A 26122-nucleotide genomic window follows, 5' to 3' on the forward strand; every position below is an offset into this window, starting at 1 on the left:
AAAAACACTAGCCCGCACCATTGGGCCTGGCTGTGTGTTCCACATTCCACCCCCCTAACTGTGTCCAGGAAGTGTGGGCCTCCTTCCACTGTGGATCCTTCTATAGAGTGCTAATCCACGGCGGGGCCGTGCAAAACAGGGGACGACCAAACATAAATAAATAAGAATCCCTGTCTACTTCCCCCCCCCCCCCAAACCCCCCACCCCACCCACCGTCTCAATCAAGTGCAGGGATGGAAACCAGACCACATTCTGGGGTCAGTCCCGGCTCAATTAGAAAGACCCTCACTGAAAACAGTGTGCGATTATTTTTAAGCCCCTGAAGTGTGTCTCCCTGCTGGCTGAGAAGTGGTGGAAGTGGGGCTCAGGAAGAGAGAGAGGGAGGGAGGGAGGGGGAGAGAGAGAGAGAGAGAGAGAGAGAGAGAGAGAGAGAGCCCCCCCCCCCAACATGCCTTTCTCTCCACACCGGCTGTCAAAATGTATAAAGTTTATAAACACAGACAGACGGGATTAAAGGTGCGCGGAGGGAGGTCAGAGAGAAAGGACAGGGAGATTGAGGACCTCCAACTCTCTCACTGACAGATACCAGTCGCCAGCGAGAGCCGAGTCCAGGCTGATCACTGAGACCACACTGCTGCTGAAAACTAAATTCCTAAAGGGATAGTTCAGGGTTGTTTTTTTTCTGAAGTGGAGGTGTAGTATGTTTAGTTGGCGTGTTCACACTATTGACTTTTTTGTCCAAAACCCCCAAATCCAAATCAAACTCGGATATGTTAACCAAACTCAATTATATGGAAGAAAATAGCAAATAAAATAAAGAAAAACACAAATCTGATTATGATAAAAAAAAATTAATAATTTGCAAAAAAACAAACATTATTATTCGCTAATAAACCGACAACTACATAGAAATCAAATCAGACTTTAGCAACGTAAAATAAACACAATTTGAGTGGTTTAAAGCGCTGTAAGGCATCAATTTCCTCAGCCTAAAGCAGTGTAACACCACCTTTTTCAAACTTTTTTCAACTTCCCTCAAATCAATTCATAAAAAAAAACAAAAAAACAGCACAGAGCCCGAGGGCCCCAAAGTAAGTCGCAGATTTTGTCCCAAACAGCTGGGCCACAGTCGCCCGGCGAGCAACACCGCTGCACTGCTGTAGGGCTTACACCCACAGGTAGACTTTGTGAAAATACAGCGCCAAAGGGAAGTGTTACATTGCTGAAAAATATTCTAAATTCTTTTTCTTTACCCTCCAGGCCACTAAAGACAGTTAAAAATAAATGGAACTGTTCCTTTAAGACGGAAGAATAAACTGATTTATTCTCATCACTCATTTGAAAATCACCTGGACCGGCATAATGACAGGCAGCACACTGAGTGAAAAATGACTGGAATACTGAGGGTGAGTTATACACACAGGGAGCACAGTGATGTAAATGGTAGTTACTGTCGAGTAAAAACCCCACTTTAGCAGCGACGGCGGCTGAATGTGAGGGCGTGTGAGTGTGTGAGTGTGTATCCTGAACACAAGTGCTCTTCAGAGACTCCGTCCCTGCTTTTTGTCTCCTTCATTATTGAGATGCTGCAGAAGTCAAGAGCTTCCATTCCTGTCTCTGAACGCAACAACGCCCGACAGCTGCTCCGACACACAGCGTTTGCACAGGTTTGTGAAAATCAACGATCCTGTGACATGTAACCGTGTTATGTTTGCTGTTACGTCAGATATACGCCGAACGTCTCGGCACGCGCTCGGCCTCCAAAAATAACCAGGGAGTCTCGTAAAGTGCAACCGGGGGAGTCATTTGGAGCGTTTCATTAAAAAACGTCTGCGTGATGGTGCAGTTGAGTTGGTTTTACTGCGTTGATGACATTCAGGTAGTCTCGTCGCTTTACAGCTCAACAATATTAACACTTTTCCGAGTGCGTTTCCCATCCTGAGCCTTACTCTTAGCACAACAAGGTTTTATTGGCTTATCCAATTGTTTTCTGTCTTACAAGGGCAGATATTATCATGACAAGCTTTTCCTTCAAACAAGAATTTGAATTTTATTAATCCCCTTAGGGAAAATATTCCTCTGCATTTGACCCATCTTAGAATTAGTAGCGCCCAGGGAGCATTGGGGGTTGGGTATCTTGCTGAGGGGTACCCCAGCCCTTTTTGGCCAGGTGGGGATTTGAACCAGCAATTCTTGGGTTACAAGTCAAGTTCCCTTTCCACTTGGCCACGGGCTGCCGAACTAGAACATTGGAGGGACAATAGTATTGGGGTGGTCAGTCAAGTTCCTCTGCCTGATCAGAACTCCTGAATTCAAAACTTGAATTCAGGAGGTGTATGTGTGTATATTAGTTTTTTCATCCACATCTAGACGGACTTTTACAGCTAGAAACAGAAGTTTGTGACGTGACAAAGAGACAGTAGTGGACCAACAGCTCATCTCTGTCTCTGCGAGGTAAAAAACTTCAGTTTCCATGCAGAAAACACAGCGTGACAATGTGATGCACTTCTAGGCAGGGTTTTAAGGTCCATGTTTGAACTTTCCCCTGAAATTTATACATAAATGTGGATTCAAATGAGTGACAGCCCCCAAGTCTTACTGTCCATGTTTAAAGAACACTGTTCCCGACTTAATGGTCAAACAATAGCATTGCCCTTTCGCAGCATGAGGACCTTTCATGTCCCCCATGTCTCTGGATGAGACATTGGGCATTCGTTTGACCAATTACAGACTAATGCTGTCAGCGCGACGGGCTGATGCTGGAGATCCCCCCTGAATCCAGGAATGCTGGGGATATAAATGGGTTTTCTCTGGAGTCTCCGGCCCCCCTACATCCACATCCACATCCACATACATAACATACAAGTACGCACATGTGCACACACTTCCACATCCACACACATCCCCGGTGAAAGATTTTCCCTTGGGTCTCATCTGTCTCACTTTGTTTCACAAACTCATGTGTGATCGTTTGCAGAGAGAGAGAGAAAAAAAAACTTAAGCGAGCATCTGTTTAACGTAGTTCTACAAGAGTTCAGGCCGACAGTGTTTTAACTTGACATCAAAGCATGAATAAAGTCCCCAAAGTACGTTTTTGACGATACAAACTTACTGCTGATCAAGCACGACTACTGTATTGTGTCCAGTTTTCATAGAGGTCGACCATTATGGGGTTTTTCTATTGGCAATTATGATAGTGATCTTCAGGGCAGCAGATGCCCCGATATGAAGCAGATTCCCCCCGCCCCCCCCCCAATCTGATAAAATAGAACAGTTTAATAAGAACAAATGATATGGAAAATCGCTTTAACTGAAACAACTGTCTCACCAATCTGTGTTCCACATCTGCAGTGCACTTAGTGGAAAGATAGATTTTTGAATGCACCAAAGAGCTTTTTTATCAAGTTTTCTCTGAACAAAATAATCAGCCAATTCATATATTAGGCCACACGGTTGGTGTAGTGGTTACCCAATGTCAGCTCATGTGGAGGATAAAGCGGCAGATGATGACTGAGTGACTATTTGGACAGGATTAATTGATCTACCTCTAGTTTTTGGTAGTTTTTCAGCAGGAGTAAGACAGAGAATTGTTTTACCCATTTTCTACCACTTTATCCTCTACACGAGACTCACGAGGACGTTGGAGAACGATCCCAACAGACACAGGGTAAAAAGGTAGGCTCCAATGAACCACAATCCCCAATCGTGCATGTTTTCACCGTGTGGCCCCAACGACTGTTCAAATGGGATTAAAAAAAAAGGTTTTCCTTCTATTGCAGTGAATTCCTGAGATAGTGAAGGAAGCACAGGTGTGTGTTCAGTGGCCACTCCGCCATCGCTGTCCTGTAAATCTTCTCGCTACAAGCCGGATAGACGCTGCTGGTTTGAGAGGATTAACAGTCGAGCGCAGGAGAGAGTCTTATCTCACCTTACAGAGATAAATCAAATGGCGACACACAGCGCTGCTCGCACACAGCTCTGTGGAGAAGCAGAGAGTGAGGGAGAGGCCACACACACACACACAGACTGACTTTTGTTTGTTTAAAAACCCGCTGTAAGGGTTTATGTTGCTCTCTGCCTGTTGGCCCTGTGGAGGAAACAGCCGACGGTCAACCTCCAGCTCTTCTTCTCTGACACTTTCCAGACAACAAAAGAGATTTTTTTTTTTTCCTTTACCTCGGATTTTTGCATCTCTCCCGGGAATTCCCTGACACCGTCTCACTGACATTATCATAATCTGACGCCCTGCTGTTTTAATCATACAGGAAAAACCCTTAAAGTTTGACCACTTTTTTTTGATTGTCGTGAATAAAAAAAAGACTTCTTATGTCTATTTTTTCCTAATATTGATTTGATCTAATCTAATTTTATAGGTGAATCAAAGACCAGAAACCAATTGCTTTTAATTTTGATTCAAAAACAATATATATGTATATATGTATATATATATACATATATGTATGTTTATACATATATACATATATATACATATATGTATATATATACATATACATATATATTGTTTTTGAATTAAAATTAAAATTTGAAACAATGTGATACTGGTATTTATGCCAATTTTAATAAAAGTGTATTATATACATTTTTGGAAACACTACATATAAGTTCTTATGCGTCCAATGCATTATAAGCAGATTTCATGTGGTACTTAGAGCTGCAACTAACGGTTATTTCCATAATCAGTTAATCGGAGTCATCGTATGGTCCATAAAATGTCAGAAAACATTAAAAAATGACGATCAGTGTTTGTCAAACGTGGAAATGATGATGTTCTCAAACGTCTTGATTTGGTCCACAAACCGAGCAAAGAAATAAAGAAGAAAATGTTCAAATGTAAGAAGCTGAAACTTCAAACCGATTAATCGATTATTAAAAAAGTTGACAATTCATTTAGTAATCAATTAATCAAGAGGTGTCAAACTTTTCTTTTTCTTTTGTTTTTTAGTATTAGATTTATTTTGCACTATAACTAACTGACTATGCATTGTTCCATGTCAACACAGAGTCTTTTATTGTGAAATTCTGTGAAATAAATCTGTCATTGCGATATCATGACGCCAGCTCATGTGAATAGTTTTTCAGTTGACCGCTGCTCTAGAATATGGGAGGGTTAGGGAGGAAGGGATCATTTTGTTCTTTTTTAATCTAATTCTGTGTATTTTTGTATTACGGTTACAAAGAACATAGAGATAAAATGACAATCTGGACACGTGGACGTCAGAAAACTTCACATATTAAGTCTAAAAACCACAGGATTGGTGACGGACGACCACACGCTGTCATGACACGGACACATTTGCATCGTGCATAAAAAAAGACGAAGAAGAAGAAGAAGAAGGAGCTGACATTTTCCTTCACTCTCGTGCCAAAGTGAATGTTATAGGACTCCATTACAACTTTATGGCTAAATATGAATAACAGTTGATATTTATAGTTATATGAGGACAGCTATAATAACATCTGTGTGTCTGCGACGACAAAGCTGGCTTTATGTGGCTTTGCCTCCGGGGTTTGACTGTCGCGAGGGACGAAAGGAAACCATATTTTCTGACACATTTCGAAGCTTGAAAGCACTAAAGCAGAAACTCACTAAAAAAAAATGACCGCATCTGTCCGAGTCGTGTGGAATAAAGCGGCTCGTTGCTCGGAGCGATGAGTTTTTTTGTTTTGGGAACAAACGCCAAACCTTAAGAGGAGCAGACGCTTACAGAGTCAAAAAGAAGAGAGTGACAAATCATGAAAGTACACAATAGAGCTGCGGTGATTAATAAATAACTGAGCGATACAAAATTCATCGGAAATGTGAATATGTCACTGAACGTCTTAGGTTTGTGGACCAAACTAAACACATGAGGACGTCAGGGACTCCCACAGACTGGGTTGGGACATTGGAGATTTTTTCTATGAAGATTTATGAAACAAAGTTTCATTGAATGAAGCAGCAGTTCATTTATTAAACATGGATATCTTGGGAACGTCTGGTTTTTCCGATTCGAAAACACCCCTGCAACCTAATATTATGCACAGATTCTCGCTCTTGTCGTGATTTATATAAAGGAATTGGGTCACAACTCTTTCAAAAAGAGTGCAGAAAGTTTGGGGGGAAAACTGGTTGAGAGGTTCACGATTTCCCACCACGTTTTTGAATCGATCGATCGATCTGTAATGAAGGTAATTGTTAGATAAACCCTTCGTCTGCAAGCGCAACGTTGACTTTCTATTCAAAAGTAGAGACGCATTTTCCCAATGCCCAAAGCAATTAGGAAGTATCGATCGGCAGAAGTGTCTCAGTAATTGGTAAATTGAATGATTACCTGACGAGATGCAACACTTACGCGAGAATAAGCGAAACCCCGGCGTCGACGCGTCTCAGCGATGAAATATGTGTGTAATTACGGTCTTGGAGGAATATTCGATGTCATTATGGGACTGTTTTACCAGCTGATCGGATCAGGAATACACGATGATGCAGAAGCGGCAGCGGCGGCGGCGGCTATCGCTTACAATCAAGACAGACGGGGAGTATAATACGTTTAGAGAGTTGGATACAGATGGTGCCGGTGGAAGCGAGGCCTTTCATCTGTAAAACATGTCAGTCACTTTTGCATATGAAAACCTTCCCGGCTACAGAGAGAGAGAGAGAGAGAGTATACTGTGGTCAAGGTGACCTGTGGGGTGAGAAACATCAATGGATCAGGTGCAGACCAACTGTTCCATTGAAGGTGGAAATCATCGTCGTGACTTCAAAGAACACTTATAATAGTTGACATCAATCAATATAATAGATTCCTTTTGTGTTGACCAAAGGCGGCGCTCGGAGGGGAAATCTTTATTCCCGCCGGAGCACAATGGTTTAAGAGCATGAATTAACATTAAAGAGCGACTCGCAAAAAAACGCCGCGCGGCACACAAGAGGGGAGCGGCGACCGTGAGCCGGCTGTCACGCCCCAACTCCAGTCATCCACCACGGAACCGGAGGACAGTGTCTGTTTGCCAGCAGCAAACAACCGCGCCTCCGGCCTCGTTTTCAGAAGACAACTCCTTTTATTTCTGCTCGGCAAACAAAAAGCAGCCTCCTGCCACTGAGACGACACGGGCTTCTGCCCGCTACGTCAACCCAAAGCCACCACTGAAAAACCCTCTGAATTAACCAGAGTACATGAAAAAACTCCATCCTGCCAGGCCAACGCTGAAGAATTTAAAGTCCCCCTCTCTTGTTTTGGCTCATTTGTGATCCTGGCGCCTATTTTCACAGGGAAAATAGTGTTCATAGGTCATGAAATTGGGTTTATGAGAAAAGCAAACTTTGCATTTATCTACTCTTTTTTTTTTTATAGCAGAAAGGGGGATTATACAGAATATTAGCAGCCTACAGCAGAGGCAAATTTCCTTCCACAGCTTTGTAATATATCCTGTATTAGAGCGTTAGTGGGCAGAGACACTTTCTGACATTCTGTATGTCGTCTGTGGACTGAAATGGATCCTTTTAAGAACAAAAATCTCCACAAAAAGTGTTAATATTGACATTCTGTCACGGGTATAGAGAGCAGAAGACGTAGAAAGTGTGTGGTGTTTGTGTAAGAGTTGTATTTTTAAACCTTTTAAGACACTGAATTATCGTGACTTTCTTTGTGCTTGTGGGATATTTCATGTTTTGTGTTAGTTTTAATATTCATTTACTGCCCAGTGAGTCCACAATGTGGGCTTCATTTAATAGGAAATTGAAAAAGGACACCCTTGTGCTGAAAAACCTGAAAATCTAAGGTTCTCCATAAAAATAGGGATCAAATCCGGCGGCCCAGTGGCTGTTACCTTCAAAAATGATATTTAGTGGATACAGTATTGGTCTTTTTCTTCATCTACTTGTATCTTTCCTTCATTTTTCTCTCGTCAAGTCAGAACACGGCCTGTACCCACATAAGCAGCCCTTAAATTAGAATGTCATTTGTCATGTTTGATAAAAATCTGACAAAGCAAACATTGATATTAGCTGTCATGACGGGGCACATGAGAAGGCTTGAGCTCAGAAAGTAGCAACAGAAAATAAACATTCACCTGAGCTACAGGCACACGGCCACTCCTTAAGCTGCCAGTGGATCAGAACAGGAATCAACCTGCTGTGCTTTCACACATTATTGCCACACACTAAAGCCTCAATAACACTGGAAGGGTAAAAAATCACTGTTTTACCCTTAGGAGAGACAGATCTAAAAATGGCCCGATGCCACGCGGTGGTTAGTGAGGGAGAAGAAGACACACATTTAAGAAATAAATAAATAAATGAAGAAGGCATAAAAGTGGAGACTTTGGGGAGAAGCCTCAGCTGGCGAGTGCTGAAAGGAATCCCCAAACACAGGCACACGTACCTTTTAACACACAAGCGGCCATAAACACAAGTCACACAAACTCTTTACGACACACACACACACACTCTGTGGCAGCGCGCTTATACAGCAAGAGAGTTGCCAGCTGTCGGAGATCTTTGAGGGAACAGAACGCCACCTGTCCCCTTATCTTCCCCTCGCGAGCCAAGACAGACTTTCAGTCCAACTGGAGCCTCAGCCTTTTCCACTCTCATCCCACGCTTAATGGCAGCTTGTCCGCGTTTTTCTCTTTGACTATGAGCCCCCCCCCCCCCCCCCCTCCACACACCCCGCCCCCCCCGTCTTTGTTCTTCCTTCCCATCGCTCCTTCTGCGCGTTTGATCTCGTAAAGCGTTTGCATTCCGTGCAATTATGTTTAAATCACATCAAGGCGTTGTACCTGCAGTCCTGGTCCTGGTCCCGATGAGGTTTTAGATTTTGGGGACGGTTTTAACCAGATGTTCCTTCCTGCTGATGGCTGATAGGAGTTGGGGCATCGGGCCAGTGTTGGTGTGCGTTTGATAAGGTGCAAGGTCAACATCTCTGTGTGTGTCTCTCTGTCTCTGTCTCTGTCTCTGTGTGTGTTTACATGATCTCAGCCTTTTCACCTCTCTCCTCTCTGTGCCATTGTTTTGCTTTTGGTAAGCTGAGTGTTAGGGTGCAGACAGGTTGAGAGAAGCCAGGCTCAAGCATGGGCTAAGTCTAACCACCAGTAAAAACCTAGTTTTACTGCTGATATGATACGTGAGAGTAAGTAATGGTGAGTCATTTTGTTTTATTTTATTAAATCGTAGTACAATCTGGGGTATATGCGATGGTCAACTGTTCAAAAAACACATTTAAACCCAGGTTTATCGTGTTTATGGTAAAAAAAAACTGTAGTACATACGCCAGGCCTGTAGGTGGCGCTGTAACGCTGTTAAATGGATGCATCGAAAAAGGAGAAGAAGAAGTGGAGTCATCCGCCATTGTTAGGGTTCGGGTTTTTGGGGCCAAAAAATAGCGTATTCGCTGTCGACATGGAAACACAAGGCCGGTGTTTTGACATTTGCTCAATTTGGGAGGCATTTTCAAAAAAACACAGTTTCAGGTCCCGGTAAAACGCCAACGTTAGTTCTCATCGGCATTGGTGGGAATGCAAAACCTAAAGGTGAACACACTCGTTTCTTCTTTTTTTTTTTTGCAGAGATGCAAATCCCTGCATAATTTCGAGTACAGCGCTACAACATGCATTCATTTTTTCAGGGCCACTAGCATAACCACGACTCAACAAACTCACTCAGGCCTGCGAGAGTCCATGTGCTCATGTAGATCACAGTAAACAGCACAATGACAGGTCTGAACGGAGCCCACAATATAGGGAGGCCTTCTCTCGGTCAAATTAGAGCACCATATGTAGTTTCCAGGTAACAGGCCAAAGTGAGAATATGTACCTGATGACACTGCTAATGGACCAGTAACACACTCCCACACACACACACACACACACTCCACAGCCTAGAAAGACTAATGGAAGAAATGAATGTTATGGTCTGTATCGTAGAAACCAGACCGATGTCTGAGCAGCACTATAGCAGATGGAGGTCACCGCTGGGCAGCGCTGCTAAAATTACCCCAATGGCTTAGCATGAATTAAGGGGCGAGGCCCCTGGGAAGGTAAGGCGGAGTCCTGGAGGACTGAGACGGACTGAGCATGGCAGGGAGTCCTGGTCCGACACCGAGAAGACCACAGCTGGGGTCGGGTTTCATGAAATCAGCGCGGCCCCTTCCTCCTCGGAGCAGTCGCTCAAACTCCTCCGAGGTTGAAAGTGAATTTACATGGCAGTGGTGAACCTTGGGTAATGTGATTAAATCGGGGCAACATGGTGAGCGATGATTAACTTATTCTCTCTCCTCTCTGTGCCCTTCCGCGCTGCCTCTTGCATTTCTGTCAGGCAATCAATAAGCTATTATGGCTCCAAACAGTGGGGTAAATTAACTTACCGCTCCACCTGCAGAGTCGGCACTCTCCCCTAATCCCATTGGCGGGGGAAAAACAAGACTGGACGCAATGAGGCTATGTCCTTAGATCATTTGCAGCCACGCCATGATTATTGGCGCGGTGCTTGTGAGGAAAGCAAAGTGTTTTTTTCTGAGGTCCAAAGTAACAATGCTTGGAAACATCATGGAACTACGGTGGCCTTCACGTTCCAGAAAACACTTTTACATCTTCAGAGAGTCAGAACTCGCTCTGTTGTTCCTCTTTCTTTGTTGATTCATGCATCGGGTTTATGAGGGTGAAGCAGTTCAATTGTAGAGTAAATTTCCACTTCAATTGCGCCAAATACACGTCTGTTCAGGTCGGGCAAGGCCCTCTCATCAAGTACTGGAGATGTCTCAATACTGATACCAACAAACAGCTTAAATCTGTGCTGATGCATTCATCAGGAAGCCACAACCAGAAATTAAAAAAAACATAATCCTCCAACTGCGCTCACGCATGTCCTGGTCACATGACATCTCTTCTTACGGCGTGCTGTCTGTGCTTATTGAAGCACTCAAGTCATAGATAGGGTTTGTGTATCATTTCAGATTTGAAATAATTTCGTTTTCCCGATATCCGATCCAGTGATCCTGGCTAGTAATTAATACTGAGTATGATATCACCTGAACCCTATAAATACATCTGAAAGGCTTCTTCTTAGATGCAAAAAAAACCCCTTACACAATACACTTAAGGGCTACTATATTCAATTCCTGCCACTAAACCCCGAACTGTTAACACGCTGAATCTTTATTAACCCTTGGGAAAAAGTGGCAGTGCAACCCGGTGACTGAAGGACTTACTATCCCATCCATCAGATTGGAGCCAATCGTCTAAATGGAGCTGAGGCACCGACTGACAGATTAGAATCTGATACGAGAGTGAGGCGGAGAAAGGGAGAGAGGGAGAGAGGGAGAGAGGGATGGGGGTCTGGACGGGAGAATGGAAATGTCACCCCGGAGCTTATAACAGCAGCACTACGGTCACACAATACCGGGCCTCACTGCGTCAGATGTCAGCTATTTCAAACGTACCCACAGCGACACTGGCTACTGTTTGAATTTTGAATGGGCCCTCTCCACTTTTTCTCCTTTTACACATGACGTCCCCCTGTCTGTCTTTTATCCAGCGCTCTGCAGTATATGGTTACATGGAGATCCTTTTGTGTCCTTGCCACACCCTGTTTGGAAAAGGTCAAGCAGGCACAAAAGAGGAGGTGAGGGTGTATCTGTTCCATTCACCGCTCCACTCATGCTACCCTTCTCCTCTCGGTCCTAATTAGACTATTGTGTGTGTTTACATAGACTCCACAAGGGAGGATAATTATGTTCACCGCACATGTAGTCCAGCCCGAGGTGTGTAAACTACATTTTGTGCTTCCAAGTGCTTCCAAATATGAAATTCATACTCGGTTCTTGTGTTTACAGAAATGATTGTGTTGGTCTGACTAAAACCACACTTTACTAGACGTTACTCTGACATATTTGTATGCCTGAAATTATGCTATTTCGAAGTTCTCGACTTCAGACCAGCACAACGCGATAATGTGATTGGGAGTCAAATAACTATTGGAAGTATGAGTTGAGACGGACTACATTAAAGAAAAGAACAACAAAAACGGAAGCAAAATCCAAAATACTGCCATTTCAGCCTGACGACGTTAGCATAAAGCTAGCCACAAGCTTATGTTGTGTTACTGTGTTCTGTAAAAAGCTTTGTAGCGTCGTATTTAACTGTACACGGAGACGCCCTGGCTGTTCTTGCACATCCATTCTTCCCCCCCCCCCCGCCTCGTCATTAGTACAATAACACTGTCGTAATGAAGTTATCTGTAACGCGAGACCTCGTACGCCGAATATCCGCGGCTTACAAAACAAACGCTGCGTGCTTTTGGTCGGGATAACAGAAGAGAGCTTTCGGGAAGAACTACACAAGCGCGATAATGAGCATAACAACGCTCACTCGCTGCCGCCTCTATTTCAAGACACACGTCTTCTCCCAATTGTTGCATTAATGATCAGATTAGCTTCCACGGCAACCAAGGACAATTAGATGACAATTGCATGCCATCATAGACACCCCCCCCCCCCCCCCACCACCACCACCACCACCCTTTGCATTTGTCAGTGACTGATGGCAGGGCGAGCATCCGCAGTCAGCAACAAGCAGACTGCATGTCATTTGCAGTCAGATAGCAGGAGACAGATCATTATCAGTGTTTGGGTCGACTGCTTACCTCACCAGCTCTTCCTGCCAGTCACGCTCCAGGCTCAGTAACATGCTACAACGCTCATAGATGTCTTAGAAATACAGCCTCTGTCTCGCTTCTGCCTCAACCTTCCCCATCTATCAATTCACAGGAGACAGCAACACTGACGCAGCAACGGGGGGAACAAATGAACAGCAGAGATGGCCTCTTTAAAGGGAAGATATATTAAATAAAGGCGGATATAGCATGAGAACACACTGTTTCCTGAGTTATCAGTTCATTAATACTCCGCTTCGGCAAAACCTACGAATCTACAACCTGAAAAGAGTTCTTTTCTTCTACTCATAACCATGTTAGGACTAAAATATCACCTGAAACTCATTCGTATTTTGGGTCCAAATTTGTCGAGCATGTGCCTGACAGTTCACTGCTCTTGTTTTGTACTTTTACAGTTAGATGTCGGCTCTCAGCGTTAAAGTTAGAGCGTACCTGAAAAAGTACCAACAGGCTGTGAAATGGGGGTGTGCTCCGTCTCCTGGACGTAAACAGTGAAGATACGGAGGGGGGGGTTGAGTCAGTGAGTCAGTCATGAGAAGGTCTGTGCAGGCTCAACTCATTTTAACTGACCGTGCCCCCATGAGCACATTTTTCTAACTTTGGCCAAACGTTGGCAGAAAATCCCTGAAGTTCCCGTCTCCCGACCTCTTAATCCTCCCTAACTCCATCGTCTCGGATCGGGGCGCATGATAGAAGGTTTCAAGTAAAGGCTTAACCTGGGTTTAATAACCAGAGCATGTCCTCAGTGCAGAACGCCTCGTCATATGACCAGATATCGGGCGCGGTCTCTCCAGCCACAGGAGAGGCTCAGGCCTGAGAGGAGATTACACCTCACAGCAAGAGTAATGCCAGGGTCTCCGCAGAAGAAGTGGAGATTAGAGTCAGCGGCGTACATTCATCTGGTTCTCACACACACACACATTTATCAAACATGGATCACAGGCAAACACAAAGAAACATGGGAAAATGCCTAAAAGACACACTCTTAAACATAAACACAAACAAAGTGGGGTTTATACCACACTGCTCGTTATATAGCGGGAGAATCCGGGGTTTAACGTCCTAGCTAACAAGACACCGCCTGAGTTAGCCCGACGTGACAACGTTAGCTTCACTCCCGGCAAACAAACAGCTAACGCCAGGGAAACCTAAACCTAAACACAGTTTAGCAGATCCAAGTTAGCCTGAAAGCTAGCCTGAATTAGCTGAGGGAGCTTCCACATGTATGTAATAACTTGAATTAACAAATCCTGTCGCGTTCGTAGCCTCGAGATAAACCTTTTATGGGGACTTAAGTCAACGGCCGCCATCTTATGCCTTTGTGTTTCTACGGCAGCTGGAATGGACAAACTAGCCAGACGACATAGCACACAATTGCTAACCCTAGAGTAACATATGCAAGGCCTCTGCATACCAGAAGGTACGTAAACACTTGTAAACTTTCACAACTTATACGTTCCCTCATTCTCCAGCCATTATACTTCACTTGTTTGGCAAGTTTCAACATTAAAATGTGACGCACACACGTGTACTACGTGTTCTGGCTAGCTTCACATAAAAGGTTTATTCCAAGGCTATAAAAATTTTAAAAAGCTGTTATACAAACATACTTATGAAGTAGTATATAGATAGTAGTATATACAGACTGGACTTTTAAGAAGAGAGGAAATAAAAGTCCTCTTCTATTAGTGGTCCTCCAGATAAAGGACCGACTGAACTCAAGAGCTCACATACTGTATCTTATCTCCTCCAGACTGCCACTTCATGTTGTTAATATCATACTTCACTATCCTGGAACACAGCGAGCATCCTGCCCATGTGTTCTGCACTGCAGCCGGAGCCAAGGATTACACAGAGCTGAAAAAGCAGTCACTATAGTGACAAGAAGGAGAAAAAAAGGGGGTGTGAAGGTCCCAGACAGCCAGAAAAGGAAGCTGTGCAGATATCTGGGCTATGTCATGTGTGAATGGATGAACTCCATCTAAAAACCTACACAGAAACAGAGGAAAGTGCTTAAAGTGGGCTGTCCATGCTAACAGAGATGAGCTATTTCCTAAATTAACGCATGTACGCGGGGGGGAAGCGGAAGTCGTTGTGTGGAGCAGCTGTGTGCCGATGTGTTTCATTCTCTATTTTTATACCAGAGACAGGGATCAAACAGGAAAATCGATTAATCACGGTAAAGAGACGACAACTCAGGCTCCACCTGTACTGAAAGGTATTTAAGTTGTCATTAAAAACAAAAAAAGCACCTTATTTACCCAGGTTGCATTTATTGTTTTATGGTGCAATTTCCTCCTCCAGTAAATTCCACTGGTGACAAACTGATAACACACGAAGATAAAGAGACAAAGTGGAAGCCGCAGTGAATCACTCGTCTGAAAGAGTCCTACGGGTTGCTCAGCTTTGTTTTCAACCGTCTTTCTCTTGTTCCTCAAAAGTACATAGACAGAAAAAAAGAGAGGGGATGGAGGTGCAGTTTTTGAGCGCGCGTCTCCCTCGTCTTCCTCAGAGACCGACCGGGGAGCAGTGAGTGATGGATGGGTCTCTGTGCAGACTCCTCTGGCCATGTCTGTACACCTGCCTCTTTAACTCGTGTACAGACTCCTTCACACAACTCTCGTGACATGATTCACCCGACCAGCGTGTACACATGCTGACAGACTGACATTCACACACACATTCCCCAAAACACAGGAGGCCTCGCCTTGCTCCGGTTCCTCCTCCTCCTTCTCCCCAATCGTTTGTATTTTCACACAAAAACCAATCCGTTCATGCTACGTTCTTCATCCTTCAGCAGAAAGTGTGTTCTCTTCAGGCGCCGTGCCAGTGTTCACTGTAAAACACCACAAAGTGTGTAAAAAAGCGCTGCTCTGGCTCCTCTCCACTGCTGCAGCGCTCATTCCCTTGGTGAGCGATTTCACCGCTTGGCCTCGTATCGAGCCAGCAGTTTTGGTTCTGTGTGTGTGTGTGTGTGTGAAAGAAAAGCGTGCTCTGAATAAATCCCAAAAATCCGTGTGACATTTGACAGATTTTTTTACATGAGTGAAAGAGACATTAGCATCCTCTTTTCCTCTCACTCCAGACTGCTGGCACTGCAGGAATGACAAGCGCGCTTTGGGCTCGTTATGCGCCGCGTTGTCTCTTATGCATATTTCCGTCGATATAGGGTCAAAGACACGAGGTCACTAACAAGCGTGGCATGCAGTCCAGGTCTCAGGGCTTCATCCGTACCACGTCTTTCATTCCATATGACATCGCAACCTTATTATCTTCAAAATAACAGCATCGTTTTACAAAATTCCACTCCAATGTGTGAAATTGAGGTCAAATTTGTTTTCATTTGGCAGAAATTGACGACAAAATGATCAAACTTTATTTTCCAAGTGTACAATCACTTGGTTGGAGGGTTGCAACTACTCGTCAGGCTCATATAATGTCAGCACTGTTGAAAAAAACCTGGAAATAATGTTTCTAAATGTCTCGTTTTGCCCACAATAATGATTTATATGTTACATGGAGCAAAGAAACCAGAAAATATTCACATTTGATATTGTGAAAAACCAGAAAACCTATTTTAATTCTTTAAAAAAACACTCAAAACTACTATTAATCGATGAATCGAGAAATTGCTTCAGCCCTACTTGATTGTATGAGCTGTTGTTTTTCCCCATTACTCCAGAATGAGCATTTTTATATTGAATTTTACATTTTATGGTAGCCCACGGTGGACAAACTAAACATACATTTTCTCTCCAACACACTAGGGAAGGATGAGGTGAGAGATATTCAGCTGCAAAATGCAACTTCAGCAATAAATGCTGCTACATTCTACACACCGTCCCTTTAAAGCCTGCGTTTGGTCAAGCATTCATGATATTTTTAGGGATTTTTCAACCGATCCTGTGATTTTGACGAATGCCAACATTGAATACCGTATGCTGCTATTTGGAAAATGGACTGTTTTTAAGTCATCTGCATCCAAACTAAGACAACTTACAGTATTTCAAGTGACTAACGAGAAACAATAATGGTGAAACTGGCTCTATAAATCACTGTTAGTTCAAGTCCCTGCTTTTTCAAATGAAACCTGAGCCAGCTGTGTATTTTTATTTGAATTCTCTCTTCCAGGTGCTCTAAAATGCCGAGGTAGTTGGGAGTAAGGTCGATGTGGACCTCACTGTGTGTCACAGGAGTTCTGTACTTAAAAAAAGGTCAATTTGTTATCGAGCAGCGGTAAAAGAGATACTGCAGCTTTAATTACATGCATAGCATTGATTTATGCAAACGCCCTGAAGGACAATGCATGTGAGGTCAAACAGAGTGCACGCAACATGCATGACAAAAATCGGGTTCTCCTGCATCCAATCTGGTCCGCATTGAACTGCTGGGATTATTGTAATTAGTAGTCGCAACAAGTTGTTTCCCCGTGTACTGTAATTCCAAGATTAACGACATTTGACCATCGCCAGCAGGCAAATAACTTTTTGAACACACTTTGACTTTTCACTGACAGCCACACAAACCACCGGGCCTTGGGACTGTGGACAGGGTCCGCGTTCCGACATAAAAACAAATTAGAGCAGAGGCTGAGGAGAGTCTGTGGTGTGTGTGTGTGTGTGTGTGTGTGTGTGTGTGAGTGGAGCCCACGCCTCAGCTACATGTTGACTCATGAAGCAGATCCTGGCTGTGCCGTTTTCGCCAATTTGCTCTGAACCTCCCTGAGACAAATAAGCGCCACGGAGCAGTTACACGCTCGCTGCCTCCAGTCTGCGGGCGGCTCGCCAGCAAACTCGCCGACGACTCTGCAGAGTTTAAGCTCTCCTGGTTTTTTTTTTTACCACCGGCCCGCTGCACCTCACTTATCTCTATCGCTTTTAATGTTTCGAACTTCTTCACAACTGACAAAAGTAGTGTAGAGTTTGAAAAAGACAGAGAGGGAGCAAACTCGGGCCTCATCCAGACGGAAACTTTACTTTCCCCCTTCGATATTTTCCTTTTTTTGTCATTAAAAGGTTTTCCATAAACACAGTACTGTCCCCAAAATGACTCTAAAGACTCTAACATAGATGCCAGACCTGTTTCAGATATAGACCAAAAACGGAGTAGAGGACGTGGAGCATGCAGATAAAGCTTGCTCGCTTGCGTGCCGTGAACAAACACCAAACACAAGAAGAAGATGACAAAGATAGAGATAGTGGGCGCAAAAGCAAGAGAAAGAGCAGGAAAGAGGTCGGACTATGACGTTATTGTTTTCCAAAAAGTTGCGTATTGGTTGTATACATGCAAATGCAAAGGTGGCGTTTGGAGAAAATAGTATTTTAAGGCTCCTGAATGTGTGTACCGGCCCTCAGATGTTATGTGTCAAGAGTTGAGTTGGGGGGGGGGGGTTCAGTTTGGGAGTAGATCAACTAAGGACCCCCAAAGTCTTTGAGAGCCAACAGATGTGGTACCAGGGATTTCCTGCACCAGAGACAGACGACGGATCCGATCAGTGGGAGGTGACGCTGTGGAGGTTGTGCCGTCAGAGCGGCGCATGCCGGCCAACTGTCCCCCGCTCTGCAGATGACCCTCAAAGAATGCCTCCCCCCCAGAATCTGTCAGGATCTAACCGTGCCTCCCTCAACACATCCGACAAACCCCCCCACCCCCCCCTACTAATCAGAGTCGGTGTGAAGCCAGCTGGCTCCCCCGCCGTGACGGAGACTTCACAGAAGCATCAAATCCAGTTAGAGTCAAGAGTCAAACTTGGCAGAATTGAGATAGAGAATATGCACTGGACCCGGTTCAAGCCTTTGCTCCTGTTGTTGTTGGTGGTGCCTCCGGAGAGACGAGTCCCTCTCTGTGAGTGGAAGGATCTGCAGCCAACGCTGTGCGGTCAGCGCGGAGCAGTCAGCCAGGCCACTAGACGAGCGGCCCTGAGGTTATCGGCCGCTCAAGTGGAGCCGTGTGCCGTCCATTACCTCACTTTACTATCGGCACATCCAGGGTAAAAAAAAAAAAAAAGAGCTATTCATAGAAGCTCTCGTACAGAGTACTGTGACTTATCTCAGAGAATGAAGTGTTGCGTTATGTCACAGCTCATTCATATGCATGGAACGCATTAAATAACACTGAAATGGGAAAGTTATTGTTTTCAAAAGGGCACTGTCCTAAATAAACCTTACATTTTATCATTATTTTCTTTGTTTTCTATTGTTTTGGCCATTATTGTTATCATTTTAACCATTTGTATCGCGTTACTTTTTAATTTTCATAGCTTAGCTACTTAACGGTGGTTGAAAACGTTACAATTTTGACTTTCTTAAACATTTGGCCATTAGCAATTTATCAAATAGCAGTCAAGCATAAAGGAAGTTCATTATTTTACACCTCGTGTACAAAGAAAACAAGACTCAAGAGTAAATTAATCCCATAGTTCCACTTATTTGAAAACACACACACACACACAAGGCAAACATGATTCACTGTGAGTGCTTTGGCTTAGACTTCTCTTTAAGAGGCTGCGATAGAGAGAGAGAGAGATTGTGGGCCGTGCTGTACATGTGGTTAATGATAAACCAAACAAACTGGGTTGGCTTCCCTAGCTTGGCAAAACAGGACTTGTTGAAACTTGGATTATGTTAACAATCACTGGTGCGCATAAGGGGGGGGGGGGGGGGAACTGCTAAAGCCAGACTTTGAGACGAACATTTCCACCAAAAGCTGTGTTTTTAGCTCTCAAAAGTGAAAACTGTAAGCGACGGAGAGCTCGGCAAAATAAACACGATTACAACCGCGACTTCCTGAAGTGGAGTTTCGTTGGAAAGTCAAAAACTGCGGTTCCCTCCGGAGTAAAAAACACCCCGTTTACAATGCCGGGCTCATAATTCGATATGAAACGCATCTTTAATGACAAGAAGGAATCCAAAACTGCTTTCTAACTTTCTCAATGTGCTCACGGGTCAGATTTATGGCTTGTAGTTTCTTCCCACTCCCTTGTGAAGAGATCCTTTTTTTATTCTGCAGCAGGGTTCCATCCCGGTTGCTCCGACAACATAATTATACATCGTTAAGCACGAGCTGCAGAGGAGGGAGCGAGAGACACCAGCTCAGCGAGGAGGAGAGAGAAGCCTGGAGCTCCGTGGCTTGTCATTATGGGTCCGTTTGAACCTTAGAAAGAAAAAGCAGCCCCCAATCTTGAGACCGAGCCAGTGGTGCTCTGAACTCCGGTCCTCACAAGTCCTGCCAAGTGTCTTGTTTTTGTAAGGACGGAGAAAATTCACCTCTGAAATAAATATGGCGTGTCGGCGAATACAGGGGAAAACTATTATTTACACTCTGACCCAGTATATTCTTTTATTCAGTCACTTCTAATGGGTACTGACGGCCAACGGATGCTCCAGCGCTCTCGGAAATGAGCCCGCTCTTCAACAGAAGCACAACTCCAAGTCGGACGTGGGTCACGGGGCTGTGCGTGGCAAAATGGCTCCACAGCGCCCCCTAGAAAATGTCAAAAAATCACCTTCCTATCAGGACGACATCCACTAACAACTCTGTTGGACCCATGATGGGATGCGAGGACTCGATTAATGGACATTTAGGGCAGAAAGTGTGGAAAAAAAACAGAATCGGGGGGAAGAAGAAGAAGAGATAATTCATGTGGACACTACAAAGATCCCACTCTGGTTTTAAAGTGAAAACACACAGCGGGCAGCCATGCTACCATCCCCTCATATTAAGGACCATTAGGTCTGGGTTAGACTTTCTCTCCATCTGTGTCTCCACAGACGAGCAGCGCCGTGAGATCCGTGTGATCTACACGATCAAACACAAGCACTTCCACATTTTCTCTCGTGCCCATGCGGACCTTCTGTGCTGACTGTGCACAACACTGACGTATGACGGAGTGAAAGACGCTTGTTTCCACTTGTGCTGCCGCTGTATACACACAAACGCTCCCTCAGTCAGGTCGGACAGTTGAACACAATCCAAATCTTAGCTCTAAACTTCACCCGTTCCTCAGAAATGAGGTTCTCCCTGGTTTTGGTCTCCACGGGTAACTACTGGTCCTGACAAGGTCAGTGTTTCTGCGAGAAAACGTCCCAAAGAGGTGACAAATGCAAGTAACACACAGTCTTTCCTCCCCATCTTGATTAGATTACAGTGAGCTGTTGGTGACAGCCTCTGGGCACACTAGAGGAGCAGTGATATCTGAGCTCTTCCTCCTCAGCCGGGCAAGAGAGTAAAGAGATAATATATCTGAAGAGCTGACCTCACCAATGAGAGCAGCTCTTAAAGCATCATGGGAACAAATTTGTCAACACAGATCACCACTCACAGGGAAAAGAAGGGATGTTTACTCTTCCTACACTGCATACCTGCCGACTGCCAGATCCTCTCCGTGCTAACACATCTCAGAGTCTACTCGAGGACCAGAGGAATGCTTCAAACCTACTTCCTGTCATTGCACAAGTGCAGCAGATGATGAAATAGGACATTTAGTTAAATGATGACTGAACACAGATGCGATGACTGCACTGCTTTTTCCAGTGGAAACCGTCACTTTACGGCTATCTCTTTGACAAAAAGCAGATGCAAGGCCAAAACATAAAGGCCTTTGTTTTCATTGTCGCTCCTGACCACCTACCAAGGGCCCTTTAGAAGAGCACTCACCCCGGAGTGATCAGGCCACTTCTCCCCCAAGGCTCTGCAGGCTCGCAGAGCCCGCTGGGCCAAACACATCCTGCCCATCTCCTGAGAGATTATCCAACTCAATGAGCACATTCAGCACAGAAACTGTGGAAGAAACTGGAGCCGGCTATTCATCGGCATCTCAACCCAAACTCCTCCATTCACACCCACGCTCGAGGCCGGAGGAAGAAACACGGAAGAGGCATGCTGCACTTACTGGCTACTTCCAGCGAGGCGTTGTGGCTCACCGCCTCGCCCAGGTAGTTGCGGGCGACGCAGACGTAGGAGCCCTCGTCCGGTTTGCTCCGCCGTCCGTGGACAATGCGCAAGAAGAAAAGCGAGCCGCTGGGCAGCAGCATGCGGTGAGAGCGCGAGTCATCTCTGTCCGTCTCCACGCGCTCTCCGTCCTTGTACCACTCCACTGTCGGGGTCGGCCGTCCCTCTGCTTTACAGTTGAGGGTGGCCGGCTCCCCTTTGGATACAATCAGGTCAGAGGGGTGCTCCACAATCCGGGGCGGGGTGTCCTCTTGGCGCAGACGGGATCCTGAGAAGGAAAACAAAAGGAACATGAACGTTCTGCAGGGAATGTCATCCCCCTCACTTGTCTCATCCGATGTGACAGCTTTAAAGGCAACTACTGTAAATGAATAGCAGCTCGGGGTTGGCATCGTTGAAATGCCTCACACAGATCATTTTTCCAGACAGTAAAGCCGCTGCAGCTGCTGTTATTGTGCCTCCACTCACATCTTCAGCTCAGCCTACATTTATGCACATGTTCATCAGTTATTGACATTTAAGTCGCGGCACATAAAATACTGTGGTATTTTTATTTGGTATTTTTATTTGGGTTTTTTTACGTGCAGAAAATACGATTTAACGCATGATTTTTCAACATAAACAAAAGCCCATTACCTAAAAAAAAACATCGCCAAATGAGTTCAACCAACGTTGATTAAGCCTGTCAGTTCTGCAGCCTTGTTTTGAACCCGCGCCATGGAAGTGATGCAATTTAGACCACAACTGAAGCGCAAACACTGCATATATAGTCCTAAAAAAGCCAGGCGGCTGCAAGAGGTTGGATTTTGACAAAAAAAAAAAAAGTGGATTATCTTGCTAAGATGTTCAGAAGCAGTGGCACGTAGTCGTTACCATACAATAACAGGTGAAGCACATAAGTATTGGACGGAATAAACTAGCAATCTGAGCGTGGAGGCGTCAGCCTTTAATTAAGAGTAACAGCTCCTTTAGCAGAGCCCCACGCTGCTGCTGCTGCTGCTGCTGCTTCTGCTGCTTTTCAACTCTGTCATTTTTCAGATGAAAGAGCAAAGAAAAAAAAGAAGTCAGAGTAAACAAGAATGTGACACACCTTAAAGGTAAGAAGGAAATGAAGAGATTAAAGATAGGATATAGACACAGTGCTTATCTTAGGAACTGGAGCTTGATTACATTTCGGAGAAAATACAGCAGTCGTGTGTGTGTGTGGGGGGGGGGTCATTATTATTGCTCCCTGACTAGTCAGCTGTGGCTATCAAGCCTGCTTTACATGCAAATTAGCTTCCTGTTGTTAATTCCTGAAGGGTGGGACTTGGTGGTTGGGGTGGCATTGTGTTCCTATGCACACAATAGCATGTGTGTGTGTGTGTGTGTGTGAGTGAGACAGAGAAAGAGAGAGCGAGACAGAGAGAAGGAGGGAGTGATTTATTCCCTCCTTGCCATATTTCAGAGCGCAGGCCTTCGGAGCTCATTCAGCACCAATTAAAAAGTCTAGAGTCGGCTCTAATTGGAGGCACAGGCCTGCAATTAATTCGCCCCGCATTCCGTGAACTTGCCACCCCGCCTTGTTTCAGTGCCCTGCTCACACCCATCCCATCACCCCATCATCCCACCATCCCACCATCCCATCACCCCACCATCCCGCCATCCCATCCCTCTGTTAGCCCAGGAATCTGCTGCTGCTGAGGAAGCATCTTCCTCTGGTCGCCACATGGAAAAGTCAGCATAATAAGTGACAGCTCTGTGGAAAGATTAATAACTTCAACACAAATATGTAGCGCGGTCAATGGAATATAATTAATGTCTTGGTCCAATGAAGGACATCATGATCAAGGGTCTTCTTTTTTATTATTATTTTAAATTAATCCTGGTTCATGACAAAGGATTTGCAGATATTTTTTTTTTTTTTTTTTAAACAAAAAAGGCAATTAATGTTGAGAGATTTAGATTTTTGGGCATCATAATAGACCTCATATAGGAGATATAAAGTGGATAATGGTAATATTATTGGTAATATATTCCATGTTCTGCTATTATAACCTGCTAATGTGGTGTTGCACATGTATTGCAATAGATTTAAAAAAAACCTGCTTCTTTATTTGAAGCAATTACACGAAAGCAAATAAATTGACGCTTCATAATTTATTCAGGATTAAGTTGCGGAGAGATCTCAAAACTGTCTTACTCCTATATGCCGAAAAAACGCACGAGTAGAGATTAAAGCATCTCTTGTGAGAAAGACACAAACAGACGGGAGAGACAGACGCAGAGTAATTAACTCCCGTTTGTAACCTGGATCCGTTTCGGGTTTTTTTTTTGCCAATGTGTCTCGATGAGGCCTGAACCTTGAGCCAGGGCATCCTGAAGGAGCCGAGCTCACACTTCACTCCCTTCACCAGACGCGGCACACGCACATGTTTTATTAAAGAGGACTTTGAAGACATTCCCTTCCTGATTTAGATAGTTCCTCTCTAATTTAAGACGAAGAAGTTTGGGGTTTTATGGGGGGAACCATTAACTATTTAGACGCAGCCCCACTGTGCAGCAGGCAGCGCTGTGTTTGATCAGCGGCTGGTTTTTCTTCTTCTTCTTCTTCCTTTCACTGAACGTGATTACACTGACTGCATTCAGATTACCAGCCTCACGCCTGCAAATCACATATAATCCAGAATTGCCTTCAGATTACCAGGCGGGAATTATATACACGAATATCTGATTTATGTGGTCCAAGATCAGATAAAAATCTGTTTCCATGCAGCTTTTTGCTGTGCTGACCTCTGACCTTACTGACCTCAGACACATGACTCTTTCTGATGTGAAGTATCGCTGTGTGCGCTGCACGACGTTTGACAGCGCGGTCGCGTTCGCATTAAGGTCCGACGAAGACCCTTGTCGTTATGAATGTGAAGCGTCAAATCTGACCTGGAATCAATTGGAATTGAATCAGATTTGAAAGATGACGTCTATAATCTGAATTTATCGCCCAAGCTGCAAAGCACGGTGGGTTTGAATCACCATGTAACGAGGACGGCAGTGAGAACGTGCTGGCAGATACATATTCATCAATTCATCATTGCCTGAATCCATTGAAGAAACATTCTTGTCCCGCATCATCTACAGGTTCATGACTTCAAAGGACGGACAACTTCCCTCTAAAACAAGATTATAGAGAGATTATAAACCCAGAAGATCAGAATCTCTTTCTCGCTCTGCTCGGCGATGTCTTACTCTCCCTTTATTTCAAAGCGTTGCCCTTCCCTTGCTTTCAACCACCCTCGCCTCCTACTTTCTATCCCCCTCTCCTCTCCTCTCCCCCCCTCCCCTCGCCTCCCGCCCTCCCTTCTCCCTCTCGTTGCTTGCAGACAGAGAATGTGAGATGAGCTCATGCCATACACAGCTTCACCAAAGGGAAGCAGGGACTTCTACTGCAAGGATCTGATCGATTGGCGCCGCAGGCGCAAACTTCTCCTTCTCCCTTCACCCTCTTCCATGCTGGAGCAATATGTGTTTCTTTTCTTTTTCTCTTCCTTCCCCTGACTCACTCACACACACAAACATCTACACAAAGTTAAACTACGCTTGAGGGAGGCTTTGCTCGCTGAGGAGGTAATTAAAAAAACCCTACAATTCTCTCGCTCTCACTCTCTCTCTCGTCCACTAAAACCAATCTCGGTCATGAACAACAAACCGGGAGAGCCCCCCCGAAAGCAACAACCAGTGACCACAAGGGTCCAGACCCAGACGCTGACCCGCATGTGCTCGCAGAGATCATCAATACCTCCGGGGGGGGGGGGGGGGGAGGTATTGCAGACAGATGGGGGCACGACCGTGAGATTTGTGGTGGTTCCCGGAGAAGCCGAGGTCAAATCACGCAAACACTGTAGATTAGCATTACGACTACCTGCTTGGTATTGATTCATCCGCGTCTCGGGGCGACATTTGGATTTGATGTGAAGAAGAACATCCTTTAGTCTGAACAGTTGTAATCTACAGACTTTAGAACACGACCCGTCCTTGCAGGATTATTGTGTACTATAGTATAAAATGTGTCTTTGTGTTAGAAGTACAAATTGGGAGTAGATTATACAGTCTACATTGATATGGAGGCCAATCCATGAATAAAAAGACTTCACCAGACTCCTCTGTTAAATAATGAGATTTGAGTAATTTCCTTTGCTAAATGTTGGAGATTAACGCATGTTTTCACGATCTTTAGGTCTTTTTAACTTTATCTACAGTTTGGTTTGATTCTTGTGTCGGACGTCGCGCTCATGACTCTTCCAGTGACGACACTCTCTGACCAATCGGTGGCCGGCAGTCTGTCGATGTCACATTTTAGTGCCTGCTCAGCACGCTTGGAACCTCGGCGGAGCAGGTACTAAAAAAAAGCAAAAAATTGAGCTGGAACTGTATGGTGGGAAATGTGCCGCACGTTTTCCTTGCATCTCACTCCCTCATTACCTTATTTCTCAAATTAAAATGATTCACCTGAAACATTTATTATGA

General features: G+C 44.6%; 1 protein-coding gene across 5 annotated transcripts in view; it reads right to left on the reverse strand.

Annotated features, from left to right (window-relative positions):
• The window catches only part of robo1 (roundabout, axon guidance receptor, homolog 1 (Drosophila)), a 289424-nt gene that overhangs the window by 112822 nt on the left and 150480 nt on the right, over nt 1–26122 (reverse strand). For all 5 annotated transcript variants that reach the window (XM_058634726.1, XM_058634722.1, XM_058634721.1 and 2 more), the window contains one exon: nt 21561–21887. In XM_058634726.1, the coding sequence (XP_058490709.1) occupies nt 21561–21887 (327 nt within the window). The remainder of the gene's footprint in view (nt 1–21560; nt 21888–26122) is intronic.

The sequence above is a fragment of the Solea solea genome, chromosome 7 (assembly GCF_958295425.1).
Source record: "Solea solea chromosome 7, fSolSol10.1, whole genome shotgun sequence".
Classification (NCBI taxonomy): domain Eukaryota; kingdom Metazoa; phylum Chordata; class Actinopteri; order Pleuronectiformes; family Soleidae; genus Solea; species Solea solea.